The sequence below is a fragment of the Talpa europaea genome (genome assembly GCF_964194135.1).
Source record: "Talpa europaea genome assembly, chromosome: 2".
Classification (NCBI taxonomy): Eukaryota; Metazoa; Chordata; class Mammalia; order Eulipotyphla; family Talpidae; genus Talpa; species Talpa europaea.
In genome coordinates, this window is record NC_140068.1 from 138,541,144 (window position 1) to 138,555,921 (window position 14,778).

Here is a 14,778-nt window from a genome sequence, read left to right on the forward strand (position 1 = left end):
GAGTCCTCAGTGGTTTTGGCAGGTCTTTTATTAGGATTTACCAGGCACACGGCAGGCAGGGGCGCTGGGGGGCCTGGAGGCTGACAGGCCTCCCAGCCCCCAGCAGGTCTTCACTCTGGGCTCTCCAGCCTTCTCTCAGCTTCTGCTGCTCTCGACTTCTGTTTCTCTGCTTCTTTCTCGGCTTCTGCTGGCGTCCCCGTGACGCCGCTCTTAAAAAGCACAGTCTCAGCCCAGGTGAATCCCATCTACATGTGCCCACACCCCATTCCAGGTGCCTGCCATCAGACATGCATTCAGGACCGCAAGAATCCATCATCTATCCTGATGGCAGGAGGGCAGAAAAGCCTGACATTTTTCCTTATCCTACACCGGGGATCAAACTCGTGCTGCAGAGGCTGTAGATATCTTCATAGTGCTGTGCTTAACCCCTTGCGCCACCACAAGACCCCCTGAATGGCTCATTTTAATTCCTACATAAAATGCTCTGCTTTGTAAAAGTAAGCACATGGGTTGTATTTAATTTACAAGAATTCATGAAGGCTAGTCAGCCAGCAAAGTGGGGTGGCATCCTGGGGAGGAGTGAGAATAAGGGGCGTCTTGGTAGAAAGTGCAAAGAAACAGAGGTAAGACAGAGCTTGCATACTCTGGGAACTCCAAACAGGTCACGTAGGGGTGAAGACTGTTCTGGAAAAATGGCAAAGGGTGGACAGGAGGGTGATTTTATGTACAGGCTGTTGTAACAATAAGTAACCTGGGGCGTGGGGCTTAAACAGAAAAGTGCTGTCAGTCTTGGAGTCCTGGAGTCTGAGTCAAGGTGTTGGCAGGAAGGGTTTCTCCTGATACCTTGTTCCGTGGCGTGCAGGTGGCCACCTTCTTCCTGTGTCCTCAACTGGTTTTCTCTGTGCACATGTCTCTTCTTATAAAGACACCTTTCCTACCTAGACCATGAAGGTTGTCATAAAATTGCCATAATTCAGGCGTCCGTATTAAAGACCAGGAGACGAAGGATCATGACCTGCTGTGTCCCCAGTGCTTTATGCTGGGTTTGGCATGTATTGGTGATTGGTATCAAAAAAGAGGGAAAAAAATTACATTAGAAAAAAATTTTCTCTAAAACCTAAGCACTGGGAAAAGTGTAAATAGAAAATAGTAGCATTTACTATTTAGTTTTTTAAAATATATATTCATGCATTCAAGAGCTGGGGTTTAAGCCAGAAGTGTGGGGTGTGGGGGGGGGCAGGGGTAAGAAGATTCACCAGAGGTAGAGTGGGGAGCAGCAGGCAGATTGAAATACACTGCCCACGCAAAGAGAGGGCCTGTCTCACCTGCTGCTCCCCTCAGCATGTATTTCAGTTGCCGCGGACCAGCACAGCAGTAGACGATGAGGCCGTCTCAGGGTTGAGAGAAACGTGCAGGGTGGTCAGGGCATCGGCAAAAGAAATGACAGACACACTTCAAGAGAGAGTGTAAATCTGAGTGCAATTTTATTTAAGTTAGTAGCCAGAATATATACAGGAGCAGTGAATGGATTTAGCTTATCGCTGAGTGGTTTACATCTGGACCTAGCCTTATTCTTAAGTAGATAATCCGTTAGTTTTGTTTTTAAACTATATGATCGCATTTTTTGTTTTACTAGCTACTTTTTTCACTTTAATTATTACAGGGTTTAGTAACGTTTCATTTAAGTCAGCCTTGTGTTAAGGATTTCATATGATTTTTTAATTAACAACAAATGACTTTTATAGAAGAAAGAAGGAAGTTTAGAAAGACAATAAAGGGATAAAGTTTGTAATTCTAGAAAGATGAGATAAGGTTTTTTAGCTCCTGGTGGTTGTAATCCTTTGATAAGCTTTTGTCCTATCCATGTCTTCAGGGAACTTTGCTGTACTTCCCCTGCTTCAGGGAGTTTTGCGCGCTGGTTCCTTGCCCAGCCGGACCTAGGGATGGTGGCAAAAGCCATTAGCCCTAAAGGTTACTGCAGGGGGAGGTGCAGCAGGTCCCCCTTTGTTTTTAGAACGGAGCTGGAAGGCATACATATCTCGTTGAAGATGATGGATGGACCTGTGAAGGGAACGAACGCAGAGTGGAATAAAAAGACAAAGAAAAAGGACAAGTAGGGAAAGAGCAATGAAAGAGAAGACAAGATGATACCAATAAGTAGGGTCAGAGTTTGGAGGGTAGAAGCCAGAGAATGAGCAAAGGAAAAGACTGAAGTGTGCAGATGAGACTTGCTGACAGCAGAAATTTCAGCTTGGAGAGACGAAAGGTCATGAGAAAGGTCATTGTCATGCCAGATGCCCAACAGGTGATGTTTGGTGAGATTCCAATGTAAGGAAGAGTTATAATGTAAAGGCGTAACACAAATGAAACGAAACTGAACATGGCAACGAGTAGACAGTTGTTGTTTGAGAAGTTGAACCTCATTGCCAATAGCAATAACAATTTCTTCCAGAGCATTTAACTTTCTTTCTAACTTATGGTCAATGTCCCGCTGTGTTGTGAGCGCCATGGACACGTTTTTGGTAAGGTCATTTACAAAAGAAGCTGTCTTAGCTTCCTGAATTAAAGCAACAGAGGAAGCAGCCAATGAAGTAACCAGGGAAATCAGGGCAGCAATGCCTAAAATAAGGGTAACAATAAAACATTTAGGACGAAGAAGAGCATGTACCTCATCTAAAACTTGCATGGCAATATTATCATACCAAGGCATATCATGTAAATCAACAGGTAACATAACATAGGGAGGTCTTTTAAGTAAGGTTACAACAGGGTACAAACGAGCGAGAGAAGGGGTAATACAATTAGTAACAACACAGCCAGAACAATGGATGGAGTAAGAAGTCCCACGCAATTGAATGCGTGTAGCTGAGGCATTACCCAAAAGCAGAGCAAAGGGGTATCCAACGCAGGCACGTACTGGGATCGTAGCGGTGTTCTGTCCAGGTTGTTGGAAATATACAGCATCGAAGGCAGCAAAGAGACGAAAGAGTTCTGGCTGAAAATAAGTCTTATTATGATGATGAAAAGCATACATAGGTGGTACCCATCCAACAGAAAACTTTTTGTAGTGAAGGGCTGGAACAGCAAATGAAAAATCATACACAGTAAACTGAGACATGAGAGGGGATATAGGCAGTGCCTGAGAAAAACCACAATGTAGCCAAACTGGGTAAGAAATAAGGGAGTCCCAGAATTGGTCAACATCCCGGTATTTTTGAACACAGTTGGGAAAAGGGGGAGTAAAGGATGGTGAGGAGAAGGTGCGGATTCCATTGTCTGCCGTCAGTTGGTCCAAAGCCATAAACGTCAGACTCCAGACAACACGGTCTCTGTTGTCCGTGCGGTGATTCTCCGAAGGGGTGCGAGGTGTTGCATCAGTGAGCATGGAAACATATTTTAGCATCATACAACCGGGAAGGGATACAGAGTTAGCAAAGACACATAGTGGAGGGTCATCAGACAAGCCCTCATAATCGATAGGGGAAGAAACCATATGTTCAGGGTGAAAATCAGCTAACCCACCAAGGAGGTTAGTATCATTAACGTAATTTTTTTTTTTTAAAGATTTTTATTTATTTATTTATACAAGCACTGGGTACAGTCAGAAGCGCGGGAGGGTGAGAGAATTCACCAGAGCCAGAGCAGGGAGCAGAGCAGGCAGAAGGACCGAAGTACACTGCTGGGGGGAGCAGCGGGCGGCAGGAGAGGTCTGCGTGCCATGTGGGACCCTCCTCCGGTGGCCGGGGAGCAGCCGGGGATCGAACCGGCGCTGCAGAGGCCGCGGCAGCTTAGCAACCCAGCGCTCAACCGCTGCGCCACCGGGGAGGCCCAACGTAAATTTTTATGGCAGAATTTTTGGTCCAGGGAACGGGATGCAGAAAAGGCGGTTCGGGTACATAGGCCCAAAAATGGGCCGACTGTACAGGCGTAGATTGAGTCGTCAAGATGGCGATGAGAGCCAGGAAAATTGATGTGGCGGTGCGTGGAGCATTATTTTGTTGAACTAGATGTTCAGCCATCATCGTGAGGGCTTTTATGTGATCCCATGTTGGAAGGCGGCTGGGAGTTTCCTGCTGGAGCTGAGGACGACGTATTTTCTTCGTCAAGCGTGCCATTTGTCGTCGGTGACGGAGAACCTGGGCTCGCGCTCGAGACTGGCGGACAGTGGCGGATGAGTCTGTCTGGGATCCAGACAGGGGAGTCGGCATTTTGAGGAAAAATAAAAGCATAACCTCGCCCTGAGGCAAGTAGTAAATCTGGGCCTTTCCAGGCGCCAGTGAGTAGGTCTTTCCATTTAACCTGAGGCAGATTGGAGACATCAGTGTATCCCCAATGCCGCACCTTAGGGGTTATACCTTTTTCATCAGAGTTAAGATGATTAATTACAAATAGGGCATGTTGAAGGAGATGTTGAGGGGAATAAAAACGGGCAACATTTTGGAGACGGTCAAGCTGGAGTTTTAATATTTGATGCGTCCTTTCTATAATACCTTGACCTTGAGGATTATATGGAATGCCAGTAACATGAGCAATACGCCATTGAGCACAAAATGATTGAAATGATTTAGAAGTGTATGCAGGAGCATTGTCAGTTTTTAATTTTAATGGCTTACCCAAAACTGCAAAACATGCAGTGAGGTGTTGCACAACATCCTTAACTGCCTCGCCAGTACGGGCTGTGGCATGGACGGCGTGCGAGAAAGTATCAACAGTTACATGAACAAAACAAAGTCTCCCGAAAGAGGGGACATGAGTTACATCCATTTGCCAGAGAACTTGAGGTTTCAAACCTCGGGGATTAACTCCCAGTTTGGGAGGATGATGTACGTCCGGACAGGAGGGACATTCACGAACTATTTGTCTGGCTTGTTCTCTAGTAATTTGAAAACGGTGACGTAGAGCATTAGCATTTTGGTGATGAAGAGCATGGCTCTCTTGAGCCTGAGTCACCGTCATAACAACTGGGGACTTAGTAAGTAAGTCCGCCATGTGGTTGCCTAGGGATAGAGGTCCAGGTAGGTTAGAGTGACCTCTGATGTGGCCAATAAACAATTTATGTGTTTTGGCTTGTAGTAGGGCTTGTAAATGAGCCAGCAAGGAGGAAATGTGAGATAACCCAGATATTAAGGCAGTTTCAATTGCTGGAAACAAAGAAACCACACATTTAGAATCAGAGTACAAATTTAGAGAACATTGATAATGTTTCAAAGCAAGTGTTACAGAGATGATTTCAGCCTGTTGAGCAGAAAATGCCTTTAGAGAAACGCTGTATAGGAGGCTGATTAGGATGATAAACTGCCGATATTCCAGATGAGGAACCGTCAGTAAAAACAACAGTAGCCCCGGGCAACCACCTGTCCTGTTCCCTGCTCTGTCTCTGGTGGATCCTCTCACCCCACCCCCCACACATCTGGCCTGTACCCCAGCGGGGGGTCACAGAGGTGCAACCCTATGGAGAGCAAAACCGGCCACAGAAGAGAATGCTGTTGGCTTTGTTGTGCCTGATGAAGAAAAGAAAGGGGTGGTCGGCGCAGAACCTCGGCTCATCCTCCATGCAGCATTCTAACACCACCATGGCTGAGGCAGCTGCGGCCTCCGTGCCTTCCTCATTCACCTCCACAAAACTCTTGTGCACAAACTTGGACAGACACAGGTCTGACTCGGTTGATATCGCCGAAAAGTCAGCCTGGCTCTGCTGAAAGGCGTCCACTACTCCCAGATGCTGAAGCACAGATTCCATGTCGTAATCCTCTTCCAGTTTAAATTTTGGAAGGAAAACTTCAACGTCGGTGCGCGTCATACGGTGTGGCTTGGTCCAGGTCATGAATTTCTCGAAAGTGAGATTTTTTTCCACCTGAAAGGTCAGAATCAGTGAGGTCACACAGGCATCCCTCCTCCTCTCGTGGGTGGCTGCTGACGGTCACCCAGGACCAGGGGCACCTGACACGCCAGGAATCTCTGAGCTCCCTACTTGTGCCATTACCTACAGGGGCTTTGTGCCCAGCTGGGACAACCTCCAGCAACCCGACACACAGAGGTGGTCCGGTGTCCTGTCCTCTCCTTACCCAACCGCTTCTACGACATTTCTCGTTGTAACACTTGCCGACGCCCAGAAGACTGGATTCTTTCTCTTTACTGCGCTGTTTTGAAGACCGGACACTGGCAGCAGGAAGAATGGCTGTAAAAGTGTTCTCAGGATAGCCCAACCCAGAAGGGCTTTCTGCCCAGATGGGCCACTGTGTGCCTTGTGGAGAGCAACCTCAGATACAGCAGAGGTGGGAGCTGTCCCCCAACGTAGAATCTATTCTGCCCTGGGTGACTTCTGGCTCCACCTTCTAGTGCTGGCTCCTCCCCTCCCCTTTGTTGTGTCAGTTTCATTTTCTTGTTCACTGCTTCAGGTTCTAAACTGAAACAATGTTTCTTAGATATACAATAATATTACATGTATTTATAAGTACTGCATATATTTCTTTAAATATATACATCTTAAAAATTTTTTTGAAAAGTTTTATTTATTTTGCATGGAAGAACTGGGATATAGGCCAGAGGTATAGTGGAGTGAAAGGATTCACCAGTGACAGAGTGGGGAGCAGAAGGGGTGGATCTACTGAAATACACTGCTAAGGGGAGCAGCAGATGAGATAGGAAAGGTCTGCTGAGCCATATATGGGTTAACTCCCAGACCAGGGATTGAACTCAGGCAGTTGTGGTGACAGCGCTGTGAATTAACCCCCTAGCCACCAGGGAGACGCTAAATATATACATTTTAAAAAATTATGGAATATACACTCAATGGAATATTATACAGCTGTGATAAAAGATGAACTAGAGCTATTTGGAACAAAATGGCTGGACCTCAACATAAGGTGATTATGTTAAGTGAAGTAAGTCAAAAAGTGAAAGACAGATATTGGTTGGTTTCACTCATTGGTGGAATATAAATAACCAAAAAATATACACAGGCAAGGGTCCTCCCTGGTGATACAGGGGTTAAGATGCAACCTATGAAGCTCTTGGCAGCCACTAAAGCACGAGTTCAATCCCAGGCCTCCCAGGGAGCAACCCACATGGCGCAGCAGACCTCTCCTGTCTCCCCGCTGCTCCCCTCAGCAGTGTATTTCATCAGTCTGCCTGTTCTGTTCCCAACTCTGTCTGTGATTAATCCTCTCACCCCCACACCTCTGGCCTACACCCAGTCCTTGCATGCATAAATTTAAAAAAAGCATAGTAAAGAAAAAGAATCCAGTCCTCTGGGTATCGACAATTGTTAGGATGAGAAATTCCACAGACTGTTGGATAAGGACAGGAAGGGACACTGGTCACTGGTTACCGTCTCTGCTGCTTGACTGCCCACATCACTCATGGACAGGTATACACAGGTGGAGGGTGTGCTGTGCCCTCCAAGAGAGTACACAGGGGGGCATCTGCGTTCATCTCACCGAGTCCAGATCCATGCCGTCGGGCAGCACAATGAGCAAGCTCAGCTCCCGGTCAACATAGGGCAGCTCCAGCACCTGGGCGCGCACCTCCACGATGTAGGTGAGGTTAAAGCTGGACTCCTGAAACATCATCTGCACGGGCCTTTGCTCCTTCTAATGTGAAAAACAGATGAGCGTGGAATGCAAGCTAGGCTGCTGAAAGAGGCTCTCATTCCTAAGTGAGGTCCAGTGGGCTCCAGTGGAGAATGTACCAGGCTCTAGCCCACACCTCCCGATTGTCCCCCAGCTGCTCCCCAGCATCAGTATCAGGCATCAGCAAATAAATGCCTTTTTCCAGAAGAAAAAGCCAGAGTTTCCTCATTTAAAATGCCCTGGTTCTGGCGGGCCTCCTTGGTGGTGCAAGGGGTTGAGCACAGCACTATGAAGTTATCCGCAGCCTCTGCAGCACGAGTTCAATCCCAGGCCAGGGAGCTACCCACATGGCGCAACAGACCTCTCCTGTCTTGTCCACTGCTCCCCTCAGCAGTATACGTCAGTCAATCTGCCTGTTCTGTTCCCTGCTCTGTCTCTGGTGAACCTCTCACCCCCCCCCCCAACTTCTGGCCTGCAACCCAGCTCTTATATGCATAAATAAAACAAATCTTAAAAAAATAATAAAACACCCTGGTTGCAAGTATAGAAGAATCGCACATATCTTCATGCATTTTAACACAATTGTTCCAATTCTTACACTCTCATCCAAGGAAACTTTTTAAAAAAAATACAGAAGAGGTATAGCTCGTCAGAAATTAATTGAAGCATTAAATATTACATTTGCTTTTTAAAAGTTGATACAGCCCCTGTATTAAAACTTTAAATAGTTTCTGGGCCTCCCCGGTGGCACAGCGGTTGAGTGCTGGGTTGCGAATCTGCCCGCAGCCTCTGCAGTGCCAGTTCAATCCCTGACCACCGGCGAGGATCCCACATGGCACGCAGACCTCTCCTGCCACGCCCGCTGCTCCCCTCAGCAGTGTATTTCATCAGTCTGCTGTTCTGTTTGCCGCTCTGGCTCTGGTGAATTCTCTCACCCTCCCGCGCTTCTGACTCTACTCAGTGCTTGTATAAATAAATAAATAAATCTTTTAAAAAAAAATCAACTTTAGTTTCTAAAATCAGTGATAAAAAAAGTTCTCCCCCTCCCTCTTTTGCAACTAGAAGATTAATTTTTTTCAGTTATTTAAAGTATACCTAATCCAAAAAAGGCTATTTCACCTGTATGTTTCCTAACTGCATTAAATGGGATTTTTTAGGGGTAGGGAGATTTAGCGGACTATTTAAATGCAAAGTTATACCTCAGCGTTGACACTAAGGAGATTGGCAGTTTTCATACAGAAAAACTATAAATCCTAAATGCACAACAGTGAGTTAATTCACAGCAGTTCAAGTCTATACTTATTTTAATTTTAAAAATACCTGATTAAAGACAAACTTTTTTGTATCCTCTCCCGCTACTCCACCCAAAACACACACGTATCTCCTGTACACCTGTATTTGCTTTCTAGCTAAGCAACATGGGCTTAAAGGAAAATCCTCAGTTTTCAGAACTTGGTAGCTGCCATGAAGTCCAGAAGATTAACAGAGGTTGTAAGAGCAGTCATAAAATGCAAAATATTCTGGATAGCAATTTTTTTTTTTTAAGATTTATTTATGCATACGAGAGCTGGGATGTAGGCCACAGCAGGGGGGGAGGGGAAGTGGATTCACCAGAGACAGAGCAGGGAGCAGAATAGGGAGACTGACTGAAATACACAGCTGAGGGGAGCAGCAGGCAAGACATGAGAGGTCTGCTGCGCCATGTGGGTCACCTCCCTGGCTAGGGATCAAACTTGTGCTGCGGACAGCTTCATCATGCTGCATCTTAACCCCTTGTGCCACCAGGGAGGCCCCAAATTTTTATTTTTCCATTCAAGTTTCCAATTACTTTTAAATCTATTGTTTATGCTTTTACAAATAAAGATTTCTCCATTTAATTTCTTTTTTTCATTTAATTAATTAAATTTTCAAGAATTCCCCCTCACCTCATTTATTTTAAAAGGCATTTCCATCGTGTTCTTTTTGTCAAACTCTTGATTCCACCTTCCTTTGAAGTAAATGGCGTTGACAAGAACCAGCTTCGTCTGGGCACTGATGGAGTTACTCTGCAACAGGTCTTGAATTTTACCTTCCAAGAAAACCATAATACATTCTGTTGATTTTCATAAGAGCATGATAAAGCTTATTGGCTGATTCAAGATTATCAGTCAAGAACCAAACACACTTTTTAAGTTTGCGGTGTTTGGATGTTAAGTACGGAAATCAGAAACAACATATACAAGTGCTACCCATGATTACCGGTAGCTGGAGACTAACCGCAAAGGTGATGTTGGGGAGAGGTTCCTAGTCTACTCAAGGAAAACCATTGCACCGGGTCAGAGAACAAGTCAGGCAGGAAAGAGAGAGACAGAAGAGGCTTGTTATTTCACATGGTTAAATGGGGCGTGTGACCTAATGCTCCAAGGTAACCTCCAGGGCTGATGTTCCAGTCACATGTGCACACGGAGGAGGCATGTTTCCAAAGGAAAAAAGCTGACCATGGAGAACATGGGGCATTGAGGAACATCTGGTAGTTTCTGGAAGAGATTTTATTTGATCCTCTAAACAAAACACCAGCTGTTCCTGCAGAAGGCTAGAGGGGCAAAGATATTCCTTTCCTTTGCATGTCAGGTTGCACCTTTTCATCACTGCATCTTGATGGCTAAGTGGTGACCACTCCAAGAAGAAATGGGAAAATAACTACTAAGTCTTTAAGGAAAGGCAATCTCTTTTATTTTTTGTTTGGAAATCTAACGTTTATTGTATTTAATGTTGTTCGTCACTTATTTCCTTGAGGTAACATTGGTTTACAGTTACACACCTCCTGTATGTGATCACACCACCCCCACCACCAAAGCACCCATAGTCCCCCACCCTAGATCACTGGGCCCCGCCAAGGCTGGGTGTGGAGAGGAGGCCCATGCAGTGATATCCAGTGAGACCATGAATTTACCCAACATGACCCCAGGGAAGCAGATGTCAGTAAGTCATTAAGCTGGAAAGCTGGCCTAGGCACTTGCTTTGACCTCTATAGGCATCATCCAGGTCCTGGAGGGGGGAGGACAAACTTAAGTCTCTGTTGTTGGAAGCCTGAGCATCTGATCAGAATCTCTAAGAGTCTGTTAAGGTTTATTTATTTATGTTTAAAGATTTATTTATTTTGCTTAGAAGAACTGGCCAGAGTTGTGGGGTGGGGGGAGAGGATTCACCACAGACAGAGTGGTGAGCACAACAGACAGATGTACTGAAATAGACTGTTGAGGGGAGCAGTAGGCCAGATGGGAGAGGTCTGCTTCACCATGTGAGAAGCTCCCTGGCTGGGGATCAAATTTAGTCCTAGCATGAAGACAATAAGGCTTACCCCCTAGGGCACAGCAAAGCACTCTGATAAGGTTAAAATATGCCTTGAGGTGGGCCTCCCTGATGATGCAAGAGGTTAAGATACAACCTATGAAGTTATCCATAGCCACTGAAGCATGAGTTCGATTCCCGGCCAGGGAGCTACCCACATGGCACAGCAGACCTCTGTTGTCTCCCCGCGGCTCCCCTCAGCAGTGTATTTCAGTCGATCTGCCTGTTCTGCTCCCTGCTCTGTCTCTGGTAAATTCTCTCAACCCCCACCTCTGCACCTCTAGCCTGTACCCCTGTTCTTGTATGCATAAATAATCTTTAAAAATAAATAAATAAATACGCCTTGAGGTCCAGCCTGACTATCTAGAGCAGCAGTGAACAGGGGAGCGGGACGGGAGGAGGAGGATCTCAAGGCAGGTGAGAAGGCAGGGGAGGAGAAAGGAGCAGGGCAGGAGGGAAGGGAAGGGGAGCAGCAGATGTGAGGACGTGGAGGATGATGGAGGGGGACGTGGCATTCAGACCTTCAGTCTTTTCTGAGACCCAGTTGTTGATTCTCTCCCGGGACTGCTCGGCAGCTTCGACGAAGGGCAGCTGCTCCAGCTCCGCCAGGTAGAACTGGAGACAGGATTCCCGAAAGGCCTTGGGGCGGGAGGGAGTTCAGTGAGGCTGCATGTCCAGGTAAAATGCCAACAAGGTTCAAGAAATCCTGAATGTCCTGAGTGTACGTCTTATCACACGCTCGCCTCTTAGCCCACGGGCTACTGCCGTGAAGGAGTTTAGAAACAGTAAGCACTTAGCCGGGAATTCCCAGAACTGGAGACAGGAATTTTAGAGTCACATGTTAAATCCTTCAAGGCATAGGTAAGAATTACGATTACAAATACCAGTAACGCTGATTCTAAGTGTCAGTGCCCCGGAGTTTCTCTGGGAATGTATGTTCTGCATGCCTTTATGATCCCACTGCTGTGACTTACGGAGAGGAATTCACAAGACTTTTCTCCAAAGAGCCCGTTGGCTGTTCTCAGCAAGTACTGGGTGCCGGGTCTGTTCACTTCAGTGAGAAGCGACTGGAAGCCCCGGTGAATGTCTTTCTCTGTGTTGAAACAAAGCGCCTGTTGAGAAAATAATGAAAGTGGGGAATAATGCTCTTCACGGCAGATTTTTACCTCAAATGCTCCACAGCATCTTTTTTTTCTCTTTTTAAAGATTTATTTATGTATGTATGTAAGAGCTGGGGTACAGGCCAGAGGTGCGGGGGTGGGAGGAGGATTCACCAGAGACAGACTCGGGGACAGAACAGGCGAACTGATTGAAACACACTGCTGAGGGGAGCAGCAGGTGAGACAGGAGAGGTCTGCTGCACCAGAGCTCTGTAGCGCCCTGTCCAGGGATTGAACTCAGCCCAAACTCATGCCATAGAGGTGATAGTGCTGAGACTTACCAGGGAGGCCCTGTTCACTGTTCTCACATGTTTACTAGAGGTTTGTAAACTAAGCCCCCAGTACCCATGCAGTCTGTTCAAGTAAATACAAGCTTTTGGGTCCACTTCTGTGTGTTCCTGCTAATCCCCTTAATTGAGTGAACAAAATATAAAATTTGATGAGGACCCATCTCCATCCCTGGTCCAGCAGACAAAAGAGCAAAACCATCTGTACAGAACTAAGTGAGAACAGGTTCCACCCTGTATTGGTGCCAGGATTCACTGCCTGAAGCTAGAGTCAGTCTTTTCAAGCTCACTGCTCCCCAGGGCTGGAATCCTCACTTTAATTACCTAATAAACTCTGTAACTATCATCGAGATTTTATTTCCAGCTAATAGGAACCAGGAAGACCTGTTGGTTTATCAATAACTTGAAATAGATATGGACCTGCTCTTCCTCACCAATGAATAATTATACTCACAAAGTCATTTGTTCCTCAACACAAGAGACCCTAGCTCTTTTGATTTTATATAAGTTCTGTGTCATTTTCTAACAAAGCTCATGCAATAATGTTAGAAGGAAAGGATGTCCTGAGAAAACTCCATACAGGCTTTGTGGACTCAACCCCCACTCCAGACCAGAGCCATCAACACACTGGGAACTACAAATCCCATGATCACCAAAGGGAGGGTTGCAAGGACCTGAAGGTGGAGTTAAGCAGCCATGTTTCTTGTTTGGGTATATAACCAGCCTTGTGGCCCAGGTCGCCCTTTTGACCCCACAGCACTGGGCTTTTAGCCACCTTTGGCACGTCATTGGGATTCCAGGTCAGAGGAATGGGTAGGACTCCTTTAGGAATTTATCTCCCTCTTTATCTGCCTGAGTTACTCATTTCTTCATTTCCCGTTCTCTTGTAAATAAACCTTTTATTAACCTTTTCTGTGTGCCTGCAGTTTAGGATTAATAAGTCCCTTTTAAGAGCACTGGTGAGGACCCACAGTCATGCAACCGGTTTCATATTGGGGCTGCTCTGTAACACTAGGACCAAATTTTGGTAGTTCTCAGTTGGGTTATACATTGCAGAGACTTCACCCAAAATGCTTCAGGGAAGGAGATTCCTGTTAACCTTGCATCTTGCTCCCCAGGCAGCTCCACTTCCCTGAATGAGCAACTATGGGTGGCTGCACTCACCAGGTACTCCCCCCTTCATTGACAGCCTTAGATCAGATGGCATAAAGCTGAGAGACAGGACTTAGTAGCCAAACAGCCAGTCCCTCCTCTTGAGTGACAGGTGAGCTTACCTGGGCCATCTGGGCTGCAGTTTTTCCCTTTGCCCCCAGGAAGACCATGGCCAGGGCAGAGGAGATGCTCAAAGGAGAAAAAAACACATTCTGAGAAGGCTGGTCTTGGCACAGTAGCTTTAGAAGGCGGAGGGCAAAGGTACCATTGGCTTCAGTAAGAGCATCCATGGTGGAGGGTCTGGAACCAACAATAAAGAGAAAGGTCAAATTGTTAGGGGGAAATGATGTCCTGAGTTAATCCCATACAGGCTTTGTGGACCCCACCCCCACTCCAGACCAAAGCCATCAGGACATTGGGAAAGACAAATCCCATCACCACCAAAGGGAGGGTGGCTGGGACCTGCGGGTGGAGTTGGGCAGCCAGGTTGGATATAAAAACCAAACACATGGGCCTTGGGGTCTCTGGCTCGCGATCACTCGCCTCCTGGCTTCACCGCTCCTGGCTGGCGGCCAACTCTGAGAGCGCCATTTTGGGATTCCTGATCGGCGGATTGGGTAGGACTCATTTAAAACTTTGTCTCCCACTTTTCTCCCAGAGCTGTACATTTCCTCATTTCCCCTTCCCTTGTAAATAAACCTTCTATTAACCTTTCATATGTGCCTGCAGTAGAGCATTGATAAGTCCTTTTAAGCGTGCGGGTGAGGACCCACAGTCAGGCACCCCGTTTTGTATCGGGGTTGCTCTACAACATCAGTACATCTCCAGAATGTTACTGACCAAGTACATGGCAATTCTGAAATTGTATTTTTTAATCTTTTTTTTTTAAGATTTATTTATGTATGTATATAAGAATTGGGGTACAGAACAGGGGTGTGGGGGGTGAGATGATTCAGCAGAGACAGAGTCGGAACCAGAACAGGCAGACTGGCTGAAATACACTGCTGAGGGTAGCAACGGGCGAGGCAGGAGAGGTCCGCTGCACCATGTGGGTAGCTCCCTGTCCAGCCGGGGGTTCAAACTTGTGCTGCAGAGGCTGTGGATAGCTTCATAGTGCTGTGCTTAACTCCTTGTGCCACCAGAGAGGCCCTATCTTTTTTTTTAAAGATTTATTTATGCATACAAGAACTCGGATACAGGCCAGAGGTGTGGGGATTGAGAGGATTCAGCAGAGACAGACTGGGAACCAGAACAGTCAGACCTACTGAAATACACTGC

At 46.4% G+C, this 14,778-nt stretch overlaps 1 protein-coding gene across 1 annotated transcript; it reads right to left on the reverse strand.

The window, feature by feature from the left end:
- Positions 1-5,449: 5,449 nt before the first annotated feature.
- SERPINB9 (serpin family B member 9) lies at positions 5,450-13,790 on the reverse strand (the record flags this gene model as incomplete). The annotated part of the gene is made up of 6 exons (XM_084257094.1): positions 5,450-5,854; positions 7,440-7,592; positions 9,497-9,639; positions 11,423-11,540; positions 11,876-12,013; positions 13,623-13,790. The coding sequence occupies 6 exons, from the start codon at positions 13,788-13,790 to the stop codon at positions 5,450-5,452; spliced, it is 1,125 nt and encodes a 374-aa protein (XP_084113220.1).
- Between the last annotated feature and the right edge of the window lie 988 nt (positions 13,791-14,778).